The sequence below is a fragment of the Babylonia areolata genome, chromosome 5, assembly GCF_041734735.1.
Source record: "Babylonia areolata isolate BAREFJ2019XMU chromosome 5, ASM4173473v1, whole genome shotgun sequence".
NCBI classification, from domain to species: domain Eukaryota; kingdom Metazoa; phylum Mollusca; class Gastropoda; order Neogastropoda; family Buccinidae; genus Babylonia; species Babylonia areolata.
The window spans coordinates 9,725,159-9,749,558 of record NC_134880.1 but is presented as its reverse complement, the minus strand read 5'-3'; the positions used below and the strand labels follow the sequence as shown (position 1 = coordinate 9,749,558).

Sequence of the window (24,400 nt, the reverse complement as noted above, 5' to 3'; positions counted from 1 at the left end):
TGAACCCAACCAACTGTCTTCCTTGAACCTAACCAACTGTCATCCTTGAACCTAACCAACTGTCTTCCTTGAACCCAACCATCTGTCTTCATTGAACCTAACCAACTGTCATCCTTGAACCTAACCAACTGTCTTCCTTGAACCTAACCAACTGTCATCCTTGAACCTAACCAACTGTCTTCCTTGAACCTAACCAACTGTCTTCCTTGAACCTAACCATCTGTCTTCCTTGAACCTAACCAACTGTCATCCTTGAACCTAACCATCTGTCTTCCTTGAACCCAACCAACTGTCTTCCTTGAACCTAACCATCTGTCTTCCTTGAACCCAACCAACTGTCTTCATTGAACCTAACCAACTGTCATCCTTGAACCTAACCAACTGTCTTCCTTGAACCTAACCAACTGTCATCCTTGAACCTAACCAACTGTCTTCCTTGAAGCCAACCAACTGTCTTCCTTGAACCTAACCAACTGTCTTCCTTGAACCTAACCATCTGTCTTCCTTGAACCTAACCAACTGTCTTCCTTGAACCTAACCATCTGTCTTCCTTGAACCCAACCAACTGTCTTCCTTGAACCTAACCAACTGTCATCCTTGAACCTAACCATCTGTCTTCCTTGAACCCAACCAACTGTCTTCCTTGAACCTAACCATCTGTCTTCCTTGAACCCAACCAACTGTCTTCCTTGAACCCAACCAACTGTCCTTCCCCCAAGGGACACACAACACCATGCTGAAACGTGGGCCTTGAAGTTGAACCCTGATCACTGGTGAACATTTTAAAGATTCAAAGAAATTATCTCAACCTTTTGCCCCTTTTGGGGTGTGGAGGATACAATTACAATATATATATACTCGTTGAATCACAACTTCAGTCCAACAATGTCACCAAAACACACACACACACACACAAGCACATGCGCAAATGATAATGATTTGCAACAACTCAATCTTTAACATTTTGTCATGCACATTTTGGAAGTAACTTAAAAGTTACACACCCTTTCTAATTTTTATGATTTCACTTGAACCAAGTTGTATTTCCTTCCCAGCAGTGAGCACGAAATAAATTGCATGAACCGTACATTGACATATGCAACTGAGATCACTCAGTTCAAACACACACACACTGCTGAGCACTCAAAAAAAACCAAAAAACGAAGAATAAAAACGGACAAGATTTTTTTTTCAGTTTCTCTCATACCACAGTATTTATTTTCTTCCTGATACCAATCATCATTAACAAACATCATTCATGTGCATAAATACGATCGATTCTCCGTCACAGTCGTGGTCGTCACAGTTTCAGTTTCAGTTTCAGTAGCTCAAGGAGGCGTCACTGCGTTCGGACAAATCCATATACGCTACACCACATCTGCCAAGCAGATGCCTGACCAGCAGCATAACCCAACTGTCCACTGTCGCGTTGTCCTGTCCATCACTTGTTGCGGGTGAGGGTTCGCTGCTTGTCGCCGAACTCCACGATCTTCTCGTCCACCTTCAGCCCCTTCCGCCTGCGCACCTCGTTCATGTAGGCCCGGGCCTGGTTCTCGCTGTCGGCCTTCTCCCCAAAGTGCAGGTACTCCTCCTCCGTGGACGGCACCCAGAAGGGGTCGATGTCCAGGACCTGTAAATGAAATGAAATGAAATTATGGTGCTTAGAGCCTCGCCGACCACTAAGGCCTTCTCAAGGCTATCGCCGCGTTAATAACTACGACAAGGATTAAAAAACAAACAATTAAAACGAGTCTCCACTTCAAACTTTCCACTCCAAAGTTTAAAAAAAAAACTTCCATAGTTTAAAACCTTCAAATCTGGTTAAAAATGTTCACTTCTTTTAAGAAGTCCAACAGCGCCCACGGAGGGACATCACGAAACAAAGTCTTCAAAGAAACCGCCGTGTAATGTCTGTGCCTAACGTCATGCTCCAGGACCTGTATCACGGCAACGGTACAGTGGCTGTGTTGTTAGTTAGCTCAAACAGTTCTCACTACCCCACACACCGTTTCTCAGCAATCCTTTCTCACTACCCCGCCATTTTTCGGCAACCCCTGCCATTTCTCACAATCCCACCATTTCTCAAGCAAACCTTTCTCACTATCACACCATTTCTCAGCAATCCTTTCTCATTATCCCACCATTTCTTGCAATCCCACCATTTCTCAGCAATCCCACCATTTCTCAGCAATCCCACCATTTCACAGCAATCCCACCATTCCTCAGCAATCCCACCATTCCTTGCAATCCCACCATATCTCAGCAATCCCACCATTCCTTGCAATCCCACCATATCTCAGCAATCCCACCATATCTCAGCAATCCCACCATTTCACAGCAATCCCACCATTTCTCAACAGCCCCACCATTTCTCAGCAATCCCACCATTTCTCAACAGCCCCACCATTTCTCAGCAATCCCACCGTTTCTCGCAATCCCACCGTATCTCAGCAATCCCACCATTTCACAGCAATTCCACCATTTCTCACAATCCCACCGTTTCTCAGCAATCCCACCGTATCTCAGCAATCCCACCATTTCACAGCAACCCCACCGTATCTCAGCAATCCCACCATTTCACAGCAACCCCACTGTTTCTCAGCAGCCCCACCATTTCTCTGTTTGAGTAGCCCACCATTTCCTGGAGTCCCACCATTTCTCCCTCTGAGAGAGAGAGAAGTTGTGGGAGTGCAAGAAATCGTGGGCTTACAGGGTGCAAGCATAGCTGTCAGCGTGTGAGTGTGCGTTATAAATGTTTAAAGTTTTTTTGGGTGTGGATCTTTTTTTTTTTTTTTTTTTTTTTTTTTTTTGGCTGACCCATCATCTGCACCGTTTCAGTGGCATTACTCCCACGCCGCTCATTTAGATTCCCCCATACACGGCCACACCCGCATTCATCCCAGAAGAGACCCTGCACTGCTGCTGAGTCACTTCGGTGGTGTTCAGTGGTGCCTGTTCTGTTTTAATGTACTTAGGACACCACCTACTAAGCCCCCTACTAACGACAATAATGGCTTAGTCGCGGAGCCAGACTGAGTGAGCGTTATAAATGTTCAAAGTTTTTTTGGGTGGGGATCTTTTTTTTTTCTTCTTCTTTTCTTTTTCTTCCTTTATTTTTTTATTTCAATTATGGAGGGAAGATCAAAGTGGCCGAATGGTTAAGACGCTCATCTGTCAATACGGTGTCCATGAGGGTCTTGGGTTCGTCCAATCCAACTCTCGCCCCATTTTCTCCAAAGTTTTGCCTTGGAAAATCAAACGGAGCTGTCTAGTCAATCGAATGAGACGAAAAACTTGAGGTCCAGCACGCACACTTTGGCACACTGAGAAACCGACAACAAGAACTAAAGAACATGGCAACGAGAGTGTTGTCCTATTGCAAAATTCTGTACAAGAAATCCACTCTGATAGGAACACAAATACAATTTGCATAATATATGCTCAAGGCCTGACTAGGCGTGTTGTGTAAAGCTGCTGGTCAGGCGTCTGCCTGGCACATGTGGTGTGGCATATATGGATCTGCCCCGAACGCACCGACGCCTGCTTGAGAAACTGAAACTGAAACTGAAGTTAAAGGTCTCATAGCCTTATACAGCCATCAGGGGGCCGGTAAATTCATACCCACTGCCTGCAAGTGCAATTTGTTTTTCCTATCGGAATGGATTTTTATCTATCAAGTGGAGTGATGGCCTAGAGGTAACGCGTCCGCCTAGGAAGCGAGAGAATCTGAGTGCTCTGGTACCAATCACGGCTCAGCCGCTGATATTTTCTTCCCCTCCACTAGACCTTGAGTGGAGGTCTGGACGCTAGTCATTCGGATGAGACGATAAACCGAGGTCCCATGTGCAGCATGCATTTAGCGCACATAAAAGAACCCACGGCAACAAAAGGGTTGTTTCTGGCAAAATTCTGTAGAAAAATCCACTTCGATGGGAAAAACAAATAAATCTGCACGCAGGAAAAAATACAAAAAAATGGGTGGCGCTCTCAGTGTAGCGACACGCTCTCCCCGGGGAGAGCAGCCCGAATTTCACACAGAGAAATATGTTGTGACAAAAAAGAAAAAAATACAAATACAAAATACAAATACAAGTTTAGCCAGAGACAGACACTTGTTGCCATCGGAAAAAACAACGCACGCTGAAGTGCATGCTAGTACACGGGACTTCAGCTTTATCATCTCATCGGAATGACTAGCGTCCAGACCACCGCGACGTAAAAGTCCAGTGGAGGGGTTGGGGTGGGGGTGGGTGGGTAGAAAATACTGATGATTGTGGGATTCGAACCAGCGCGTTCAGGTTCTTTCGCTTCCGTCCTTGACAGCGGCGTTAGAAGCAGAGCAGCACTCCCCGCTGTCTGACTCTGGCACAAACCCAACGCGCTGATCAGGCTTGGAGAGCCTGCCCTGAGTTTGTGCAAAGCAATAACGCAGAAATGAAACACGATGAACGGCATGATGAATGTATGATGTGGATAACCATACAGTGCCTACCCTCAGTCGGAGACCCAAGCTCTAAGCATTTTACAAAAACACAGAGCCATTTGCAAGACAGATGGGAGGAAGGGCGAAAGCAGGATTCGAAACCACACCCACACGGACTCTGTATTGGCGGATGAGCGTCTTAACCCCCCCCCCCCGAAAAACTGCCCACCTCAAAGTGACTGAAGCGGAGCTGAGGACTGGCCAGCCCTGAGGTCCGCTTCCTCATCTCCTCGGCCAGCCCGAAGCTCTCCACGACCGGGAACTCTGTCACGATGCTGAACATCTGGGTGCCCTCCCTTAGCTCCTCCGAGATCACCCGCCCGTTCCGCTTGCCGATCACGGCGTACAGCTTGCCTGCAACATCAGCCACCACCACACTTAGCCAAGTAATATGAGTGAAGAAAACATCGGCTTGTAAGCAAGGAAATTCCTTTCTCATTTTTTTGTTTGTTTGATGATATGGATACTTATATAGCACTTAGATCCTCAGTCAGAGACCAGTCTACGCACATTACAAACACGGAGTCATTTGCACAACAGGCTGCCTACCTGGGTGGAGCTGACTGACAGCAGCTGCCACTGGGCGCTCATCATTCGTTTCTTTCTTGTGTCATTCAGTCTGGTTTCAGTCACGCACACATACACACACAGACATGTGACATTTTTTGAGTGTATGAATGTTTTTGTTTATCTAACCCCACTATGTAGGCAGCTGCACTTCGCTTTCTTTCAGGAGTGTGCATGCTGGGTATGTTCTTGTTTCTATAACCCACCAAAAGCAGACACAGATTACAGGATCTTTAATGTGCGTATTTGATATTCTGTGTGTGTATATGAAGCGGGTTCAGGCACTAGCAAGTCAGCACATATGTCGACCTGGGAGATTTGAAAAATCTCCACCCTTTACACACCAGGTACCATTACACTCATATATTTCTACACATACACACACACACACACCCATACACACATCCTAAGATCCTTGCACACACACACACACAAACACGCACACACACACACACTCGTACACATATTCTTGCACGCACGCACATACTAACACACACACACACACACACACACGTATGGTATACACACAAAACACACACACATCATCCATGGTATACTGAACACACGCGTAGGTATCTGCAACCAAAATTCGCATTACAGAAAAAATACTGGAAACATGTAAACATATAATTCTCAAAGAGCAATGAACAAAAAATACACACACACATACACACACATACACATCTACCACCACACACATACACACCCCACTCACACACCCATGCCTATACAACACACACACACACACATACACATACACAACACCACACACACATACACATGTACCCCCCCCACACACACACACCCGGCCACACACAACACACACACACACACACACACACTGACCCAGGATGTCGGTGTCGGCCTGGATGACGCAGCGGTACATGGCCACCATCAGACGCTGGGGCATGGTCTGGAACGCCTTGCGGCAGCCCTCCTTCACCACCGACATCAGCTGGCCCGACATGGGCCCAAACACGTCCCTTCCCCCCTTCCTCCTCCCTTCCACACCACCACCACCACCACCACCGCTACCGTTACTGCTGCAGCTCTCTGTCCTCTCAAGCTCACCACCACCACCACGGCTTTCTGTCGTCGAGTCAACGTCGTTTGTTGCTGCCTCCACCTCCTGCCCCTGCTCTGTCTTGTTGTGGGAGCCGCCACTGTCCTTCTCTGTGTGTCTTCTGTCACTGTCGCTGCTTTTCTCGGCTACAGCATCATCGTCATCATCATCCTCGCTGCCTCGTCCTTGAGATCCCTCTTGTGCAGTGCTACTACCACGACCGCACCGTTGGGCAGAACCTGAACGAGATGAGGAGGGGGAAGGGGAAGGGGATAGGGAGGAGGAGCGGCGAGTCCTGTTCTCAGATCCCTCCCCCTTGTTGTCACCAGCAGCAGCAGCAGGAGCAGCACTGTCGCTGCCACCACCAGCCGTGGTGGAGTCCTGGCATGGCACCGCGGCGCCTCTGCCCGAGGTCTGCTGGAGGCTCTCCCAGCGCTCCACAATGAAGCACACGCCCTGCATGGGCTCCTCGCACAGCGGGCCCGCCTGCGTCGCCATCTGGAACCCCGCCACGATGCTGCTGTCGTAGGGCCTCACCGTCCCCACCCCCAACCCCTTTCCCACCGCCCCCTCCCCCTCTACCCCCTCCTCCTCTCTCCCTCTCCCCTCCAGCGCGGACCACAGCGACAGGCGGCGGTAGTCGTCCACTCCATTGATCAGCATGTTGGGGCCGTTGCGCTTGGGTCCGAACGACCAGATGCGGTCCACGGTGTCTGCAGGCCACTGGGCCCCGGGGCCCCCTGCCACTGCTGCACTGCTGAAAGCGGCGCGCAGGTCCTGGCGCAGCGAGGACAGCTCGTCCAGGGCCGCTGGTTTGATCTGCAGCACACAGGGAGAGGACACAGCACTCAGCGCAGGTAAATGTGTGAACGGGTTTTTAACTGACGTGAGTATTCTCCAGTGGGTTGTGAAAACAAAAACATACCAAGCATTCGTGCATTCTCTCTGAAAATGTAGTCTGGCTAGCTACATGGTGGGGTAAAGATGGTCAAAGACACGCTTATATCAGTAAACGTGGGAGTTGCAGACTAGAGATGTGGAAGACGAAGAAGAAGAAGAAGAGGAAGAAGAAAATCAACAAGAAAGAAGCAGAACAAAAAGAAGAGGAAGAAAACTGAGGAAGACAAAGACAACAAAGACGACAGAGACAAAGAAGAAGAAGAATCAACAACAACAACAACAAACAACAAGAAAAAGACAGTAAAACAACTAACGACGACGACGACAACGACGATGATGGCAGTGCCACAACCAGCAGCACAGACCGAGAGCCAGTGAAAACTCACCTTCAGCGCCGACTGAGGCTCAGCATTTTGCTCCTGCTGCTGTTGCTGCTGCTGCTCTTGTCGCTGCTGCTGCTGCCTGGCGGTGAGGTCCGCCACCATCCTCTCCAGCGTCCTGAGCACGTCCTGGTGCCGCAGCAGGCACTGCACCACCTCCCCGGGCAGTGGCACCGCTCGCAGCCGCACCAGGCACCGCTGGTTGGGCGTGGTCGTCTCCACCACCCCCTCCTCCACCACCTCGCGGTCCCCCTCCCAGCGGGCGGCAGCGGAGGCGGAGGCCAGCAGGGGGTTCTGGGACTGGATGGCCTCGTTGACCCGGTCCACCCGCGGCCTGGGGATGATGGTCTCACGGAAGGGGACTATGGGCTTGGACACGTTGACCTCCACCTTGGCGTACCTGTGTGGGTGTGACATAGCAGTGATGGTCATGGTGACTATGATGATGATGATGATGATGATGATGTTGATGGGAGACACAGAAATACAGAGAGACAGATACAAAGAAGAGATACACAGAAAATCACACACAGAGACAGACAGAAAGGTGAACAAATACATACAGAAAAAAAAACCTGACCTCCCCTGCGGGTCACTGAAGCAGAGCTGCAGACAGAAAGAGACAGAAAAAAAGAAGAAGAAAAAAAACGAGAGAAAGAGAAAGAGAGACACACACACACACACAGACACACTGACAGAGAGAGGTCAAGTTTTGTAGAAAGTGGACTTCAAAAGCAAACTTTCCCAAAGGGCACTGGGGCACAGCTGTTGACAGAAAGAGACAGGCAGACAGACAGACAGACAGACAGACAAACACACAGACCCATAACAACAAGCCCTGACCTTTCCTGGAGGTCACTGACAGCAAGAGACAGACAGACAGACAGGCAAACACACAGATCTACAACAAGAGCCCTGACTTTTCCCAGAGGTCACTGAAGCAATGTTGCTGACGATAACAGACAGACAGGCAGACAGACAGACAGACGGACAAACACACAGACCCACAACAAGAAGCCCTGACCTTTCCCGGAGGTCATCGACACAGCACTGTTGACAATAACGGAGAGACAGACAGGTAAATAAGCAGACAAGACAGACAGATAAGCACACAGACCCACAACAAAAGCCCAGACCTCTCTTGAAGGTCACTGACGCAACATTGTTTGGCGACAACTGACAGACGGAGAGACAGACAGACAGACAGACAAGAAAAGCACCGATCTTTCCTGGACGTTACTGACGATAACAGACAGACAGACAGAGACAGACAGACAGACAGACAGACACAGACAGCCAGACAGCCAGACAAACACGCAGACCCCACAACAACAAACCCTGACCTTTCCAAGAGGCCACTGACGATGAGACAGACAGACAGACACACAGACAGACAGACAGACACCCAGACAGACAGACAAACACGCAGACCCCGCAACCAAAAGCCACCGACCTTTCCCGGAGGTCGTCGACACAGCGCTGAAGGTGGACCTCCCCGGCGGTGAGGATGACGTGCTCCCCCGTCTCCTCCACCACCACCCGCACACAGGGGTCCGCCTGGTTCAGCAGCCGCAGCCCCTCCATCACCTGCCCCATCTCCCCTGATGAGAAAACAGCACACACAGTCCGTGTTGAGGGTCTCGGTTCTTACTTCTACTTCTTCTTCTTCTTCGTTCGTGGGCTGCAACTCCCACGTTCACTCGTATGTACACGAGTGGGCTTTTATGCGTGTATTCATGACCGTTTTTTACCCCGCTATGTAGGCAGTCATACTCCGTTTTCCGGGGGTGTGCATGCTGGGTATGTTCTTGTTTCCACAACCCACAAGATGCTGGCACGGGTTACAGGGTCTTTTTTTTTTTTTTTTTTTTTAAAGTGCATGTTTGATCTTCTGCTTGTGGAATACACACAAAGGGGGTTCAGGCACAAGCAGCTCTGCGCGTTATCATGCTGACCTGGGAGATCGGGAAAAAAAACTCCACCTTTTACCAACCAAGCACCGTTACCGAGATTCGAATCTGGGACCCTCAGATTGAAAGTCCAACGCTTTAACCACTCGGCTATTGTGCCCGTCAGTCTGGGTTCAAGGACGAGTGACAGTGTTGTTCCGCAACAACAATGCTATTGCACACTTGCCAGTCACCCTCCCATTTATCTCGAGCTGTTTGCTTCCTTCTTCAGTTTCTGTTCCTCCACGGAAGAAAAATGGAAGTGGAAGGTGGCAGAATGGTTAAGACGCTCGTCTGCCAATAAAGAGAGTCCGTTAGGGTCCAGGTTCCAGTCCCGCTCTCGCCTCTTTCTCCCAAGTTTGACTGGGAAAATCAAACTGGGTTGTCTAGTCGTTTGGATGAGGCAATGAACAGATATATATATATATATATATGTGGGGTGGGTGGGAGGTGGGTGTGTGCGGGTGTGTGCTGATTATCTGGTTGTGGTTTTCCGCAATTTATCTTTATTCTTATCTTATCTGTCTTTTATAATCAATGTGCAATACAGTAGGCTATGCTTATAATTATATTCAAAATAATGTTTCTTAATTCTTTCTGTTTTTACATTAAGAATACCAGTTATTACCTGCAGTGTGTGGATGTATGTATGAAACGGTGTATGCGATATTTTTTTACATTTGTGTCTTCGTAATATTCGTAAAAGCTGTTGTTGACTTTTACAGTTATGGTCCCCATGTTGTTTACTTGTCTATGTTGTGATAATGCACCTGACCAAATTTCTTCAGTTGGAGATAATAAAGTTATTCTTATTCTTACATTAAAGTGGCATAAAACACATAAAAGCAAAATAACGAAGCAGTCAAACAACCAAAACGTAGGCAAATAAACAACACAGCAAGCCGACTAAGTCGACAAGCCATTGACACTGTCACATGCGATGTCCACCTACCAGAGGCCACAGGTTCGACGGCCACTCGCAGGATGGGGGCAGCGTCAAAGGCCATGTCGGTGAAGGCGGGGCAGGCCACGGTGGACGACAGCGTCGCCGACTTCAGCACGTGCTCCTCCAGCCCTCCCAGTCCTGCAACAACACCACGCCACATCCAGAGAGATGCCAACCCCTGCCAAGGGTTTGTAGGAACAATCAGGAAATTTGGCAGGGACATTTCGAATTTGGTAGTAACACTCTTGACTCTGAACCACATCAGCTTGCTCCTTCCTTGCACTACATAGCTTAATCCACGAAGCACAGACCGCTGTTAGACCGAGATGCAACTTGATTTGGCCACGCTCTCTATTGTTCAGGCAAGTTACTTGCCTGTGCTAGCTGAATCGGTAGCAAAAGCAGCACTGACTTGAGGTTGTGTACCTTGTGAATGGAGGGAGTTACCACTCTTTACTATTTGTTAATCATAGATGTATATAATGAAAAAGATAATAATAATAAAAAGCGGATGCCTGACCTGCTGATAAACAGTGAACCCAATGCACTGACCAGGCCTAGAGTCTACCCTAGCCTGAGTAACATCAAAATAAAAAGGAATGAACTGATTCGTTAAAACCCCCAAATAAATGCATACGAATTACATAGATATACAGTAAAGTCAAACATACATTGAAAGCAAATGAATGGGAAACACACAGACACAGACACAGGCATATACACACACACACACATTCACAAACACACACACACGCAACAGACACCAAGGCCCAACCATCATCTGACAAACATATATATATATATATATATATATATATATATATATATACACACAGACACAGACACAGATACAGACACACACACACACACACACACAGAGATAACCGGGCCACACCCTAAACAAACACACACACACACACTCTCACACATACAAACACACTCTCTCATACACACACACACACACACACACACACAAAGTATCACTGGGCGGGGTTACACACAAATACCCCACCCTGAAGAAACATGCACACACAGATTCACACACAGACACACACACACACACACACACACACACACACACACACACAAATTCACCCCCACTCACACTCACACTCACACAAACACACACACACAATAATATACATGCTTTCTGTGCAGCTCACAAACACACAGAGCACCACTCTGACCCCCACACTGACCCAGGATGTTGCCGGCGGGCACTCCGTCCAACAACTCCAGTTCTCTGCCCATGAACATGTAGGTGTCGCTGACGGTGAAGGTCGTGACGTGATGACCGCTGGCCAGTGTCTGCAGGCTGCTGGCCACACTGTCGTGGCTCAGGTTCTGTCGACACAGGTTTTACATCTTTCACTTCCTCAAGGAGGCAACACGCTGGGTTCGGACAAATCCGTGTACATGACACGACACAACACGACACGACATCTGCCAGGCAGATGCCTGACCAGCAGCATAAACCCTATGTGCTAAGTCAGGCCTTGAGCGTGTGTGTATATTTGTGTACCTTTCAGAGTGGATTTCTTCTACAGAATTTTTGCAACATTTGTGTTACCACGGGCTCTTTTCCTGCATGCCAAGTATGTGTTCTTCTGCACATGGGCACCTTGGTTTTTATCGTCTCATACAGATAACTGGACTGCTTCAGTTTGATTTTCCAGTCAAACTTTGAGAGAAAGGGCGTTAGTGGGAATCAGACCCAGACTCACAGACACTGTACTGGCAGAGCAACGTCTCAACCATTCTGCCACCTTCCTCCTGTAAGCTTTTTTTCATGTTTTTTTTTTGGTTGTTGTTGTTGTTACTTAGTAGCTTATAATTATTTGAACAAGATACAAACAAATTGCACAGAAAAAATAAATAAATACAACTAAAAAAAAAAAAAAAAGAAAGAAAGAAAGTTGGCTGAAATGTTTAACTTTAAGGTTCTGTGGGAAAAGTGGGTTTTTTTGTTTTTTTTTGGGGGGGGGTTGTTATTTGTTTGTTGTTTTTTTACTTAATGCTTTACTTAGTTTATATTTGTTTGAACAGAATATAAACAAACGAATCTACACAGAGAACATCCAACTAATAAAAAACAACAAAAAATCACCACCATTTGTTATTGCTGTATATTTCATGTATTTTAGTTTGTAGGTTCAGTGGATAGAGGGTTGGTTGGTTGTTTGTTTTACTGAACACTTTATTTCTTTTGAAAAATACAAAATGTACAAAGAAGAAATCTTTTCAAATTTTTAGTGCCAGCATGCTTAAACACATGCACAGACACAAACACACACATATCCAAACTCACAATTCCCCCCCCCCCTTCATCCCCCCCTCCCCACACACACACTCCCCCTCCACACACACCCAACATGAATACATTCCACCCACCACCACACACACCCTCTGCATTAGAGTCTGGCCACTTTCCACATTCATGCCACCGAGGTGAACGGTTCCGGAGTAGAAAGTTACATCAACATCACCAGACCGCCCCTTGCCCCCCCACACCCCCCACCACACCAAACCTCCAACCTCTAGCCCCTCCCTCTCCTCCCTGCCCCCACCCCCACACCCCCTCACCTGGCTGAGAGCAGTGGCGGGGTTGTGCTTCGGGCCAAGCACAAACAATCGCTGGCCCCTCCGCAGCCGCCCACTGAAGATGCGCGCAAAGGCGATGAAGGCGTGGTCTCCCTGGTCCTTCTCCTCACCCGATGCCTGGAGATCCTCTGATGTCCGAGTGGCGTTCATCATCAGGAAGTCTGCAACCGCACACTGAAGGAATACAGCTCATTGCAAACCACATGCTGAAGGAATTCAGCTCACTGCATCCACACGCTGAAGGAATACAGCTCATTGCAAACCACACACTAAGGGAATACAGGTCATTGCAAACCACACGCTGAAGGAATACAGCTCATTGCAAACCACACGCTGAAGGAATACAGCTCATTACAAACCACGCACTGAAGGAATACAGCTCATTGCAAATCACACACTGAAGGAATACAGCACATTGCAAACCACGCATTGAAGGAATACGGCTCATTACAAACCACACGCTGAAGGAATACAGCTCACCGTATCCACACGCTGAAGGAATACAGCTCATTACAAACCACACACTAAACGAATACAGCTCACCGTATCCACACGCTGAAGGAATATGGCTCATTACAAACCACGCACTGAAGGAATACAGCTCATTGCAAACCACACACTAAACGAATACAGCTCATTGCAAACCATGCACAGAAGGAATACAGCTCACTGCATCCACACGCTGAAGGAATACAGCTCATTGCAAACCACACACTGAAGGAATACAGCTCACCACAAACCACACACTGAAGGAATACAGCTCACCACAAACCACACAATGAAGGAATACAGCTCAATGCAAACCATGCACTGAAGGAATACAGCTCACCGCATCCACACACTGAAGGAATACAGCTCACCGCATCCACACACTGAAGGAATACAGCTCACTGCATCCACACACTGAAGGAATACAGCTCACAGCATCCACACACTGAAGGAATACAGCTCACCATATCCACACACTGAAGGAATACAGCTCACAGCATCCACACAATGACGTCTTGTAACCACCCTTCAGAAGACCATTTAACCTTGTGTGACCTGACCTCAGAAGATTGATTAACCTTTTGAGACCCCACCTCAGAAGACCGTTTAACCTTTTGTAACCCCACCTCAGAAGACCATTTAACCTCACATAACCCCACTTCAGAAGACTATTTAACCTCATGTAACCCCACTTAAGAAGACTGTTTAACCACATGTAACTGGGCAGGCACAATAGCCGAATGGTTAAAGCATTGGACTTTCAATCTGAAGGTCCTGGATTCAAATCTCAATGACGGCGCCTGGTGGGTAAAGGGTGGAGATTTTTCTGATCTCCCATGTCAACATATGTGCAGACCTGCCAGTGCCTGAACCCCCTTCATGTGTACTCGCATGCAGAAGATCAAATACGCACGTTAAAGATCCTGTAATCCACATCAGCGCTCGGTGGTTTGTGGAAACAAGAACATACCCAGCATGCACGCCCCTGAAAACGAGTATGGCTGCCTACATGGCGGGAAAAATAAACAAAACAGTCATACACGTGAAATGTTACATGTCTCTCTGAGTGTGTATGTGTGAGTGCCTGAAATCTGAATGAATGACACAGGTAACAAATGATGAGCGCCCAGTGGCAGCCGTCAGTCGGCTCTACCCAGGTAGGCAGTCTGTTGTGTGTGACCCCGTTTAACCTCATGTAACGCCACTTCAGAAGACTGTTTAACCTCATGTAACCCTTAACCTCATGTAACCCCACCTTAGAAGATCATACCTGCCTCCTCCTTGGTTCCACCACCAAGTCCGTTCTTCTGTGTCCCCATCTGAGCCAAGCTCTGAGCATAGCGCTCGCGAGCTCGTTTAGCTCTCTCCTGCAGCTCTGCCTCTGTCAGGGGTCTGTCGGAGAACAAAGGAACAGGCAGAGCAGACATGAACAGACAATGATCAGATTCCCAGTGAACGCACCACCTATTTTCACTGCCTGACAACAGTGGCTGTTGTGCTGTGTGGGGCGGAGAAGTGTCCGGTTTTTTTTTCACATATCCAACCTTCTTTTATTATTTTCTATTCTTTTAATATATTATATATTATATATATCATATATATTATATTATATTATCATAATTTTCCTTTCCTTTTTTTTCTCTCAAGGTCAACACTTTTATCAGGTATCAATAACAGTGTGATGATATAACAAGTCATGAGCATTATACTTAGCATCAGCACAAAATTGATGATACCTTCCTGAGTTCATGTGTGTCATTAGCAACACGATGGGAAACAAACACAAACCATATGATCACTTCCATAAAAGGTATGGAACATCAGATGTATTGACACATTCCCTCTAATTAGTAATACAGTATGGCACCATACATACGCCAAATACAAAGCCATGATATTCATTACATATACACACATATATATGCATGCATAAATACACACACACACACAATAAAATTTCATCATCTCAGATGAACGGACTATAAACAAACGAACGAACACACACACACGTACATATGCACATCCAGCCTTCATACACCCACCCACACCAAACCAAAGTGTGTGACGAAGATGAACGCAAATACGAATATTTCCATCTTTTCCCTCTGTGTTCCAGATGTAGTAGAGAGATCATGAGAGGTAAGTTGAATATTTCAATCTGATCAAGTCTTAGCTTCTGTCTGAAGGACAGTAGGAGGAAGGTGGCAGAATGGTTAAGACGCTCAGCTGCCAATACAGAGAGTCCGTGAGGGTGTGGGTTCGAATCCCGCTCTCGCCCTTTCTCCTAAGTTTGACTGGAAAATCAAACTGAGTGTCTAGTCTTTCGGATGAGACGATAAACCGAGGTCCCGTGTGCAGCACGCACTTGGCGCACTGAAAAAGAACCCATGGCAACGAGAGTGTTGTCCTCTGGTGAAATTACGTATAATGAAATCCACTTTCATAGGTACACAAATATGTAAGCATGCACTCAAGGCCTGACTAAGCGCGTTGGGTTATGCTGCTGGTCAGGCATCTGCTCAACAGATGTGGTGTAGCGTGTATGGATTTGTCCGAACGCAGTGACGCCTCCTTGAGAAAGTGAAACTGAAACTGAAACTGAAGGACAGGAACACTGCCACAGTGCCAGCCGAGACCCAGGATTTAGACACACATCTGACAGACATGGAGGAGGGTGAACAGATCTTCTGTGCGACACCCCAATCACTCTGCACTGAGTTAAGAGGGAAGGAAAAGAAGACGACGGCGTAGGGGGGGTAATAACACCATAGTCACTGTGATCATGAATAAAAATCATCAAAACACGTACACACACAGCCACATGTACCCCCCCACACACATGGCAGCACACACACCCATGGCCACATGTACACACACATGGCCACACGCACACACACATGGCCACATGCACACACACATGGCCACACGCACACACACATGGCCACATGCACACACACATGGCAACATGCATGAATGCACACACACACACACACACACACACACACACACACACATACCCAAATCCACCCACACCCTCCCACCCCTCACCACACACACACACCCATACCCTCCCACCCCTCACCACACACACACACACAAACACACAGCATCAGGAACTGACTTTGCGCGGTGTTGCGGCAGGTGCTTGCGTTCCACAGGGAACATCTTGGAGATGTACACAACCACCGGCGCTTCCTCCGAGGATGAGCAGGCCACGAAATCTGTCACATGAGGGTTTCACATCGCCTTGTAAATGCTTAGAACACAGCTGACAAAGAGTGCACTGTACAAAGAGACTTGCTGGCACCAATGTTACAAAGCACAAAGCACAAAGAGACATGCTGGCAACAATGTTACAAAGAACAAAGAGACCTGTTGGCACCAATGTTTCACAGCACAAAGAGACATGTTAGCACCAATGTTACACAGCACAAAGAGACATGTTGGCACCAATGTTACACAGCACAAAGAGACTTGTTGGCACCAATGTTACACAGCACAAAGAGACTAGTTGGCACCATTGTTACACAGCACAAAGAGACTTGTTGGCACCAATGTTACACAGCACAAAGAGACTTGTTGGCACCAATGTTACACAGCACAAAGAGACATGTTGGCACCATTGTTACACAGCACAAACAGACTTGTTGGCACCAATGTTACACAGCACAAAGAGACATGTTGGCACCAATGTTACAAAGCACAAAGAGACTTGTTGGCACCAATGTTACACAGCACAAAGAGACATGTTGGCACCATTGTTACACAGCACAAAGAGACTTGTTGGCACCAATGTTACACAGCACAAAGAGACATGTTGGCACCAATGTTACACAGCACAAAGAGACTTGTTGGCACCAATGTTACAAAGCACAAAGAGACTTGTTGGCACCAATGTTACACAGCACAAAGAGACATGCTGGCAACAGTGTTACACAGCACAAAATACAAAGAGACTTGCTGGCACCAATGTTACAAAGCACAAAGAGACTTGCTGGCACCAATGTTACAAAGCACAAAGAGACTTGCTGGCACCAATGTTACAAAACACAAAGCGACATGCTGGCACCAATGTTACAAAGCACAAAGCGACATGCTGGCACCAATGTTACAAAGCACAAAGAGACTTGCTGGCACCAATGTTACAAAGCACAAAGAGACTTGCTGGCACCAATGTTACAAAGCACAAAGAGACTTGTTGGCACCAATGTTACAAAGCACAAAGAGACTTGCTGGCACCAATGTTACAAAACACAAAGCGACATGCTGGCACCAATGTTACAAAGCACAAAGCGACATGCTGGCACCAATGTTACAAAGCACAAAGAGACTTGCTGGCACCAATGTTACAAAGCACAAAGAGACTTGTTGGCACCAATGTTACAAAGCACAAAGCGACATGCTGGCACCAATGTTACAAAGCACAAAGAAACTTTTTGGCACCAATGTTACAAAGCACAAAGAGACTTGTTGGCACCAATGTTACACTGCACAAAAAGACATGCTGGCACCAATGTTACAAAGCACAAAGAAACTTTTTGGCACCAATGTTACAAAGCACAAAGAGACTTGTTGGCACCAATGTTACAAAGCACAAAGAGACTTGTTGGCACCAATGTTACACGGCACAAAGAGACTTGTTGGCACCAATGTTACACAGCACAAAGAGACTTGTTGGCACCAATGTTACAAAGCACAAAGAGACTTGTTGGCACCAATGTTACAAAGCACAAAGTGACATGCTGGCACCAATGTTACAAAGCACAAAGAGACTTGTTGGCACCAATGTTACAAAGCACAAAGAGACTTGTTGGCACCAATGTTACAAAACACAAAGCGACATGCTGGCACCAATGTTACAAAGCACAAAGCGACATGCTGGCACCAATGTTACAAAGCACAAAGCGACATGCTGGCACCAATGTTACAAAGCACAAAGAGACTTTTTGGCACCAATGTTACAAAGCACAAAGAGACATGTTGGCACCAATGTTACAAAGCACAAAGAGACTTTTTGGCACCAATGTTACAAAGCACAAAGTGACATGCTGGCACCAATGTTACAAAGCACAAAGCGACATGCTGGCACCAATGTTACAAAGCACAAAGAGACTTTTTGGCACCAATGTTACAAAGCACAAAGAGACATGTTGGCACCAATGTTACAAAGCACAAAGAGACTTTTTGGCACCAATGTTACAAAGCACAAAGTGACATGCTGGCACCAATGTTACAAAGCACAAAGAGACTTGTTGGCACCAATGTTACAAAGCACAAAGAGACTTTTTGGCACCAATGTTACACAGCACAAAGAGACTTGTTGGCACTAATGTTACAAAGCACAAAGAGACTTGTTGGCACAAGTGTTACACAGCACAAAGAGACTTGTTGGCACCAATGTTACAAAGCACAAAGAGACATGTTGGCACCAATGTTACACAGCACAAAAAGACTTGTTGGCACCAAATTTCACACCGCACAAAGCACAAAGAGACATGTTGGCACCAATGTTACACTGCACAAAGCACAAAGAGACTTGCTGGCACCAATGTTACACAGCACAAAGAGACTTGTTGGCACCAATGTTACACAGCACAAAGCACAAAGAGACATGTTGGCACAAATGTTACACAGCACAAAGTGACTTATTGGCAACAATGTTACACAGCACAAAGAGACTTGTTGGCACCAGTGTTACACAGCACAAAGAGACATGTTGGCACCAAAGTTACACAGCACAAAGCACAAAGAGACTTGTTGGCACCAGTGTTACACAGCACAAAGAGACTAGTTGGCACCATTGTTACACAGCACAAAGAGACATGTTAGCACCAATGTTACACAGCACAAAGAGACATGTTAGCACCAATGTTACACAGCACAAAGAGACATGTTGGCACCAATGTTACACAGCACAAAGAGACTTGCTGGCACCAATGTTACACAGCACAAAGAGACATGTTGGCACCAATGTTACACAGCACAAAGAGACATGTTGGCACCAATGTTACAAAGCACAAAGAGACATGTTGGCACCAATGTTACAAAGCACAAAGAGACATGTTGGCACCAATGTTACACAGCACAAAGAGACATGTTGGCACCAATGTTACACAGCACAAAGAGACTTGTTGGCACCAATGTTACACAGCACAAAGAGACTTGTTGGCAACAATGTTACACAGCACAAAGCACAAAGAGACATTTTGGCAACAATGTTACAAAAAACAAAGAGACTTGTTGGCACCAATGTTACAAAGCACAAAGCGACATGCTGGCACCAGTGTTACAAAGCACAAAGTGACTTGCTGGCACCAATGTTACAAAGCACAAAAAGACTTGCTGGCATGCTGGAATTAATAAGTACAATATTTCTCTCTTCTTTTTGTTTGTGTGTTGTTTATGGTTTGTTTTGTTTTTTTCTATACAAATTGTTATGATTTGAATATGCATTTGTCTGTTTATGTTATTTGAAAAAAAAGAAAAAAGGAAAAAAAGATGCAACTATCAAACATCCAAGCAGGTAGTCAAAGTCGGACAAGATTAACTATCAAACATCCAAGCAGGTAAACGAAGTCGGACAAGATGTGACTATCAAACATCCAAGTAGGTAGTCAAAGTCAGACAAGACGTAAATATCAAACATCCAAGTAGGTAGTCAAAGTCAGACAAGATGTAACTATCAAACATCCAAGCAGGCGATCAAAGTCAGACAAGATGTAACTATCAAACATCCAAGCAGGCGATCAAAGTCAGACAAGATGTAACTATCAAACATCCAAGCAGGCGATCAAAGTCGGACAAGACGTAACTATCAAACATCCAAGCAGGTGGTCAAAGTCAGACAAGACGTAACTATCAAACATCCAAGCAGGTGGTCAAAGTCAGACAAGATTAACTATCAAACATCCAAGTCGGTAGTCAAAGTCAGACAAGATGTAACTATCAAACATCCAAGCTGGCGGTCAAAGTCGGACAAGATGTAAGAATCAAACATCCAAGTAGGTAGTCAAAGTCAGACAAGATGTAACTATCAAACATCCAAGCAGGCGGTCGAAGTCGGACAAGATGTAACGTAACTATCAAACATCCAAGCAGGCGGTCAAAGTCGGACAAGATGTAACTATCAAACATCCAAGCAGGCGGTCAAAGTCGGACAAGACGTAACTATCAAACATCCAAGCAGGCGGTCAAAGTCGAACAAGACGTATCGTAACTATCAAACATCCAAGTAGGTGGTCAAAGTCGAACAAGACGTAACTATCAAACATCCAAGGGGTGAGGAGAGTTACCTGTTTTCAGCGCCTGCGAGGTGGGGGGCAGGGCGCGGAAGTGCTGGTTGTGGCTGCACAGCAGTTTCTCCACTCTCTCCTCCGTCATCTGCAGGGGGGACGGCAGCTGGCTCACCACCACCGCTGCACACACACCACACCGCCTTCAATCAAAGCGTCTGTCTTTGACACACGAGTGCACAGGAGTGTTGGCGTGTAACATGCGTGCACGCAAGAACACGCTCACACCTACATGCACACACGTAAACACACACACACACAAGCAAACACACAAAAACACACTCACCTAAACGTATACATGTAAACACAACCACACAAAAGTCTTCACACACGCACACACAAACAGAAGAATACACACACACACACACACACACACACACACACAAACACACTCACAAACACGTATTTGTCCTCAGAAGATGTTTTGAATAATTATCTATTACTCTGACAAACTATAAAATGTTTGAATCAAACTCCAGTTGGTATCTACCTTTGATTGATTTTTTTTTTGTTATAATGCGCATGCTTGATCCCATTCCAGGAATGTTTTGAGAGTTATACTTTACTCTTAGTTCAAATTTTTCATAGTTCTCCCTTTTTACCTCTGCTGCGTTTCATGTCTCTTTTCCTGTCTCAGTGATCCACTTCCCACCACCCCTCCAGCCCCCATGTACACACACACACACAAACACACACACACACACACACACACACACTACTCTCACCCCCCCACTCCCCACCGTAGCCCTGTCTAATATCACTTAACAGTGAAAAGACATTAAACTAAAGAAAGAAAACACACACACAAACACACACAAATACTGCGACGCAAACACACATACACACACACACACAAACACACACACACACACACACACACTCACACACAAATACACGCACATTTGAATATGTCTAGTAGTTCTATGCACAAAAGCAAACTCTCCCCTCTGTTATAAATGTATATTTATATGGATAAATTCACAGTTCAAAGCTTCAAATGTGAACACATGACAACATGGCTAATTAATCAAGTGTGATCAGAATTAGTACAGCTAATCTGCTTGTAAGCTGGCAGCCCCTAACATCAAAATACTCTGTGTGACAAACTTTAGCCAAGAGTGTTGACTGATATAGCCTACAGGTAGGGTGACACCCAATATACAGAACAGCACTGGGAGGCCGACGATGGGTGGTACATGGAAAAGTGGTTACACGTGGAATCACACACTGAGGCCCACAATGGGTTCCAGACAGAATTCCATTGCGAGGTCAACGACTGGTCACAGACAGAAACTGCACTGTGAAACCCACAATGGCAGGCAGGTCTGAGAACAGCACAGTGAAGGGTGACGCCCCGCATGGGGGCTGCAGACAGGAACAACGCCCCCTGTGGGGAGGGAAACTCACAGAGGACGGCGTCGGAGAGGGGCAGCCACTGTGACATGATGGCGCACAGCTGGACCCGGCTGTCGTTGTGACGTATGTCTCGCGGACCCACCTTCAGGCCAAGGGACTTGATGATCTTCTCCGTCATCTCTTTGTCCCTGTCCACACACAACACGCAGGTGTCACAGAGCAGCTCTTGTCGGTCACCACCACCATGACTTGTCACCAACAATCGTCATCATCGTCGATGTCGTCATCATCATCATCATCATTGTCATTACAATCGACATCATCGTCATCGTCATTGTCGTCTTCACCATTGTTGTTATCATCATTGTCATCATCGTCTTCATCATCAACATCTTTCATCATAGTTATCATCGTCGTCATCATCATCATTCAACATGACGTAAAAGCCCACTCGTGTATATACGAGTGAAAACGTGGGAGTTGCAGCCCACGAACACAGAAGAAGAAGAATTCAGCTTGACAAAGCAGACAAAGATGCATTTTTATCTTCTTTTTTTTTCTTCTTTTTTTAATAATCTTTTTTTTTTTTTTTCTTTTTTTGTTCCGAGTACCCCTAACATAGTCACACCCCAGTTCATCTGCCACAGTCTCAGAACTAGCAGCCCACAGGAAACTATCAATGTTAGGTCGCCAGCAGGCCACCCATCAGAAGAGACCCTGCCCTGCTGCTGAGTCACTTCGGTCGTTTTCAACAGTGCCTGTTATGGTTCAACACACACAGGACACCACATACTATGCCCCTTACTGACAACAGAAGTTGCTTCACTTTAAATGAATAGTATAAAACAGGAACAAACCCTCTGCAAAACAGGTTTTCTCAAGCAGGCGAGCAAAGAAAGCCATAACAAAATGAATATCCAGTATCACTGGTTCAAGATCTATGAAATACATCAACTCTTATAGTTTAATAACAATAACACTTTTTCAATAACTGATTAAGGTATTTCGTAATGTCATCGTATGTGTGTGTGTGTTGTGTGTGTGTGCATGCATGTGGGAGCGTGCATTGTGCATGTGTGCATGCATATAAAAGAAAGTGAAAGAACAAAAAGAAAAAAAGAAACAAAAACAGAAAGAAGGGAGACCAAAAAAAAAGAAACAAAAAAAGAAAGAAATACACAAAAAGAAAAAATACATTCCTTTTTAAAATGAAACAAAACGAAAACACCCACACACCCACACAAAGAAAAAAGTAAACAAAAAGAAAACAGATGTGAAAAAATATTTTCAAAAGCGAGACAGACAGACAGACAGACAGACAGACGGACAGACAGACAGACAAAGAGAAGACAAAAAGGAAAGGGAAAGTACAAGAAGCTTCCAAGAAAACAAAAGCAGTTTGCCCAGGGCAGCCACTGACCTCTTGTGCACCACGGCTTCATACACAGCCCAGATGTTGTCCAGAACAAACTGCACGAACAGTGGTTTCTTCCCCTTGGACTGCAACACCAAACAACACGCAGTGCGTCCATAACCCACGGCACAACGGTTAAGAAGCTCATTATCCGCTGACACAGTGTCTGTGAGGGTCTGGGTTTGAATCCCACTATTTGTATTAGTATTTCTTTTTATCACACCAGATTTCTCTGTGTGAAATTCGGGCTGCTCTCCCCAGGGACAGCGCGTCGCTACATGACAGTGACACCCATTTTGGGGGGGGGGGGGGTTGTATTTTTTCCTGCGTGCAGTTTTATTTGTTTTTCCTATCGAAGTGGATTTTTCTACAGAATTTTGCCAGGAACAACACTATTGTTGCATGGGTTCTTTTATGTGTGCTAAATGCATGCTGCACACGGGACCTTGGTTTATCATCTCATCCGAATGACTAGCGTCCAGACCACCACTCAAGGTCTAGTGGAGGGGGAGAAAATATCAGCGGCTGAGCCATGATTCGAACCAGTGCGCTCAGATTCTCTCGCTTCCTAGGCGGACGCGTTACCTCTAAGCCATTGCCCTTTTCTCCCAAGTTTGACTAGAACATCAAATGGAGCGTTTTCTTTCCCTCTTATGTTTAACATCTGCTCGCTGTTAAGTCGTCCGAATGAAACGATAAACCAAGGTCCCTCGAGTTGTGCAGCACGCACTTGGCGCAATGAAAAAGAACCTACGACGACAGGGATGTTGTCCTCTGGCAAAATTTAGAAGAAGAAATCCACTCTGATAGGTACACAAATATATGTGCACAATGAGGTGTGAAAGTGGGAGAGGTGTGCGACTTGTGAGTGATGTTACACTGTGTTTGTTAAAATGGTATTTTCAACATGTTTGTGTCTTAACATTTTTTCATTTTATCCCCGTGTTCTATTCATACTAC

The 24,400-nt window shown here is 46.2% G+C and overlaps 1 protein-coding gene across 4 annotated transcripts in view; it reads right to left on the bottom strand.

Moving 5' to 3' along the window:
• Positions 1 to 1,205: 1,205 nt before the first annotated feature.
• LOC143282361 (elongation factor-like GTPase 1) overlaps positions 1,206 to 24,400 on the bottom strand; it is a 38,779-nt gene continuing 15,584 nt past the window's right edge. For all 4 annotated transcript variants that reach the window (XM_076587970.1, XM_076587971.1, XM_076587972.1 and 1 more), the window contains 13 exons: positions 23,447 to 23,526; positions 22,078 to 22,214; positions 20,671 to 20,793; positions 16,500 to 16,599; positions 14,649 to 14,770; positions 12,872 to 13,050; positions 11,488 to 11,632; positions 10,295 to 10,426; positions 8,847 to 8,994; positions 7,400 to 7,793; positions 5,897 to 6,932; positions 4,653 to 4,837; positions 1,206 to 1,630 (listed from right to left, as the gene is read on the bottom strand). In XM_076587970.1, coding sequence (XP_076444085.1) covers positions 1,442 to 1,630; positions 4,653 to 4,837; positions 5,897 to 6,932; positions 7,400 to 7,793; positions 8,847 to 8,994; positions 10,295 to 10,426; positions 11,488 to 11,632; positions 12,872 to 13,050; positions 14,649 to 14,770; positions 16,500 to 16,599; positions 20,671 to 20,793; positions 22,078 to 22,214; positions 23,447 to 23,526 — 2,970 coding nt within the window. In that variant the 3' untranslated portion in view covers positions 1,206 to 1,441. The remainder of the gene's footprint in view (positions 1,631 to 4,652; positions 4,838 to 5,896; positions 6,933 to 7,399; positions 7,794 to 8,846; positions 8,995 to 10,294; positions 10,427 to 11,487; positions 11,633 to 12,871; positions 13,051 to 14,648; positions 14,771 to 16,499; positions 16,600 to 20,670; positions 20,794 to 22,077; positions 22,215 to 23,446; positions 23,527 to 24,400) is intronic.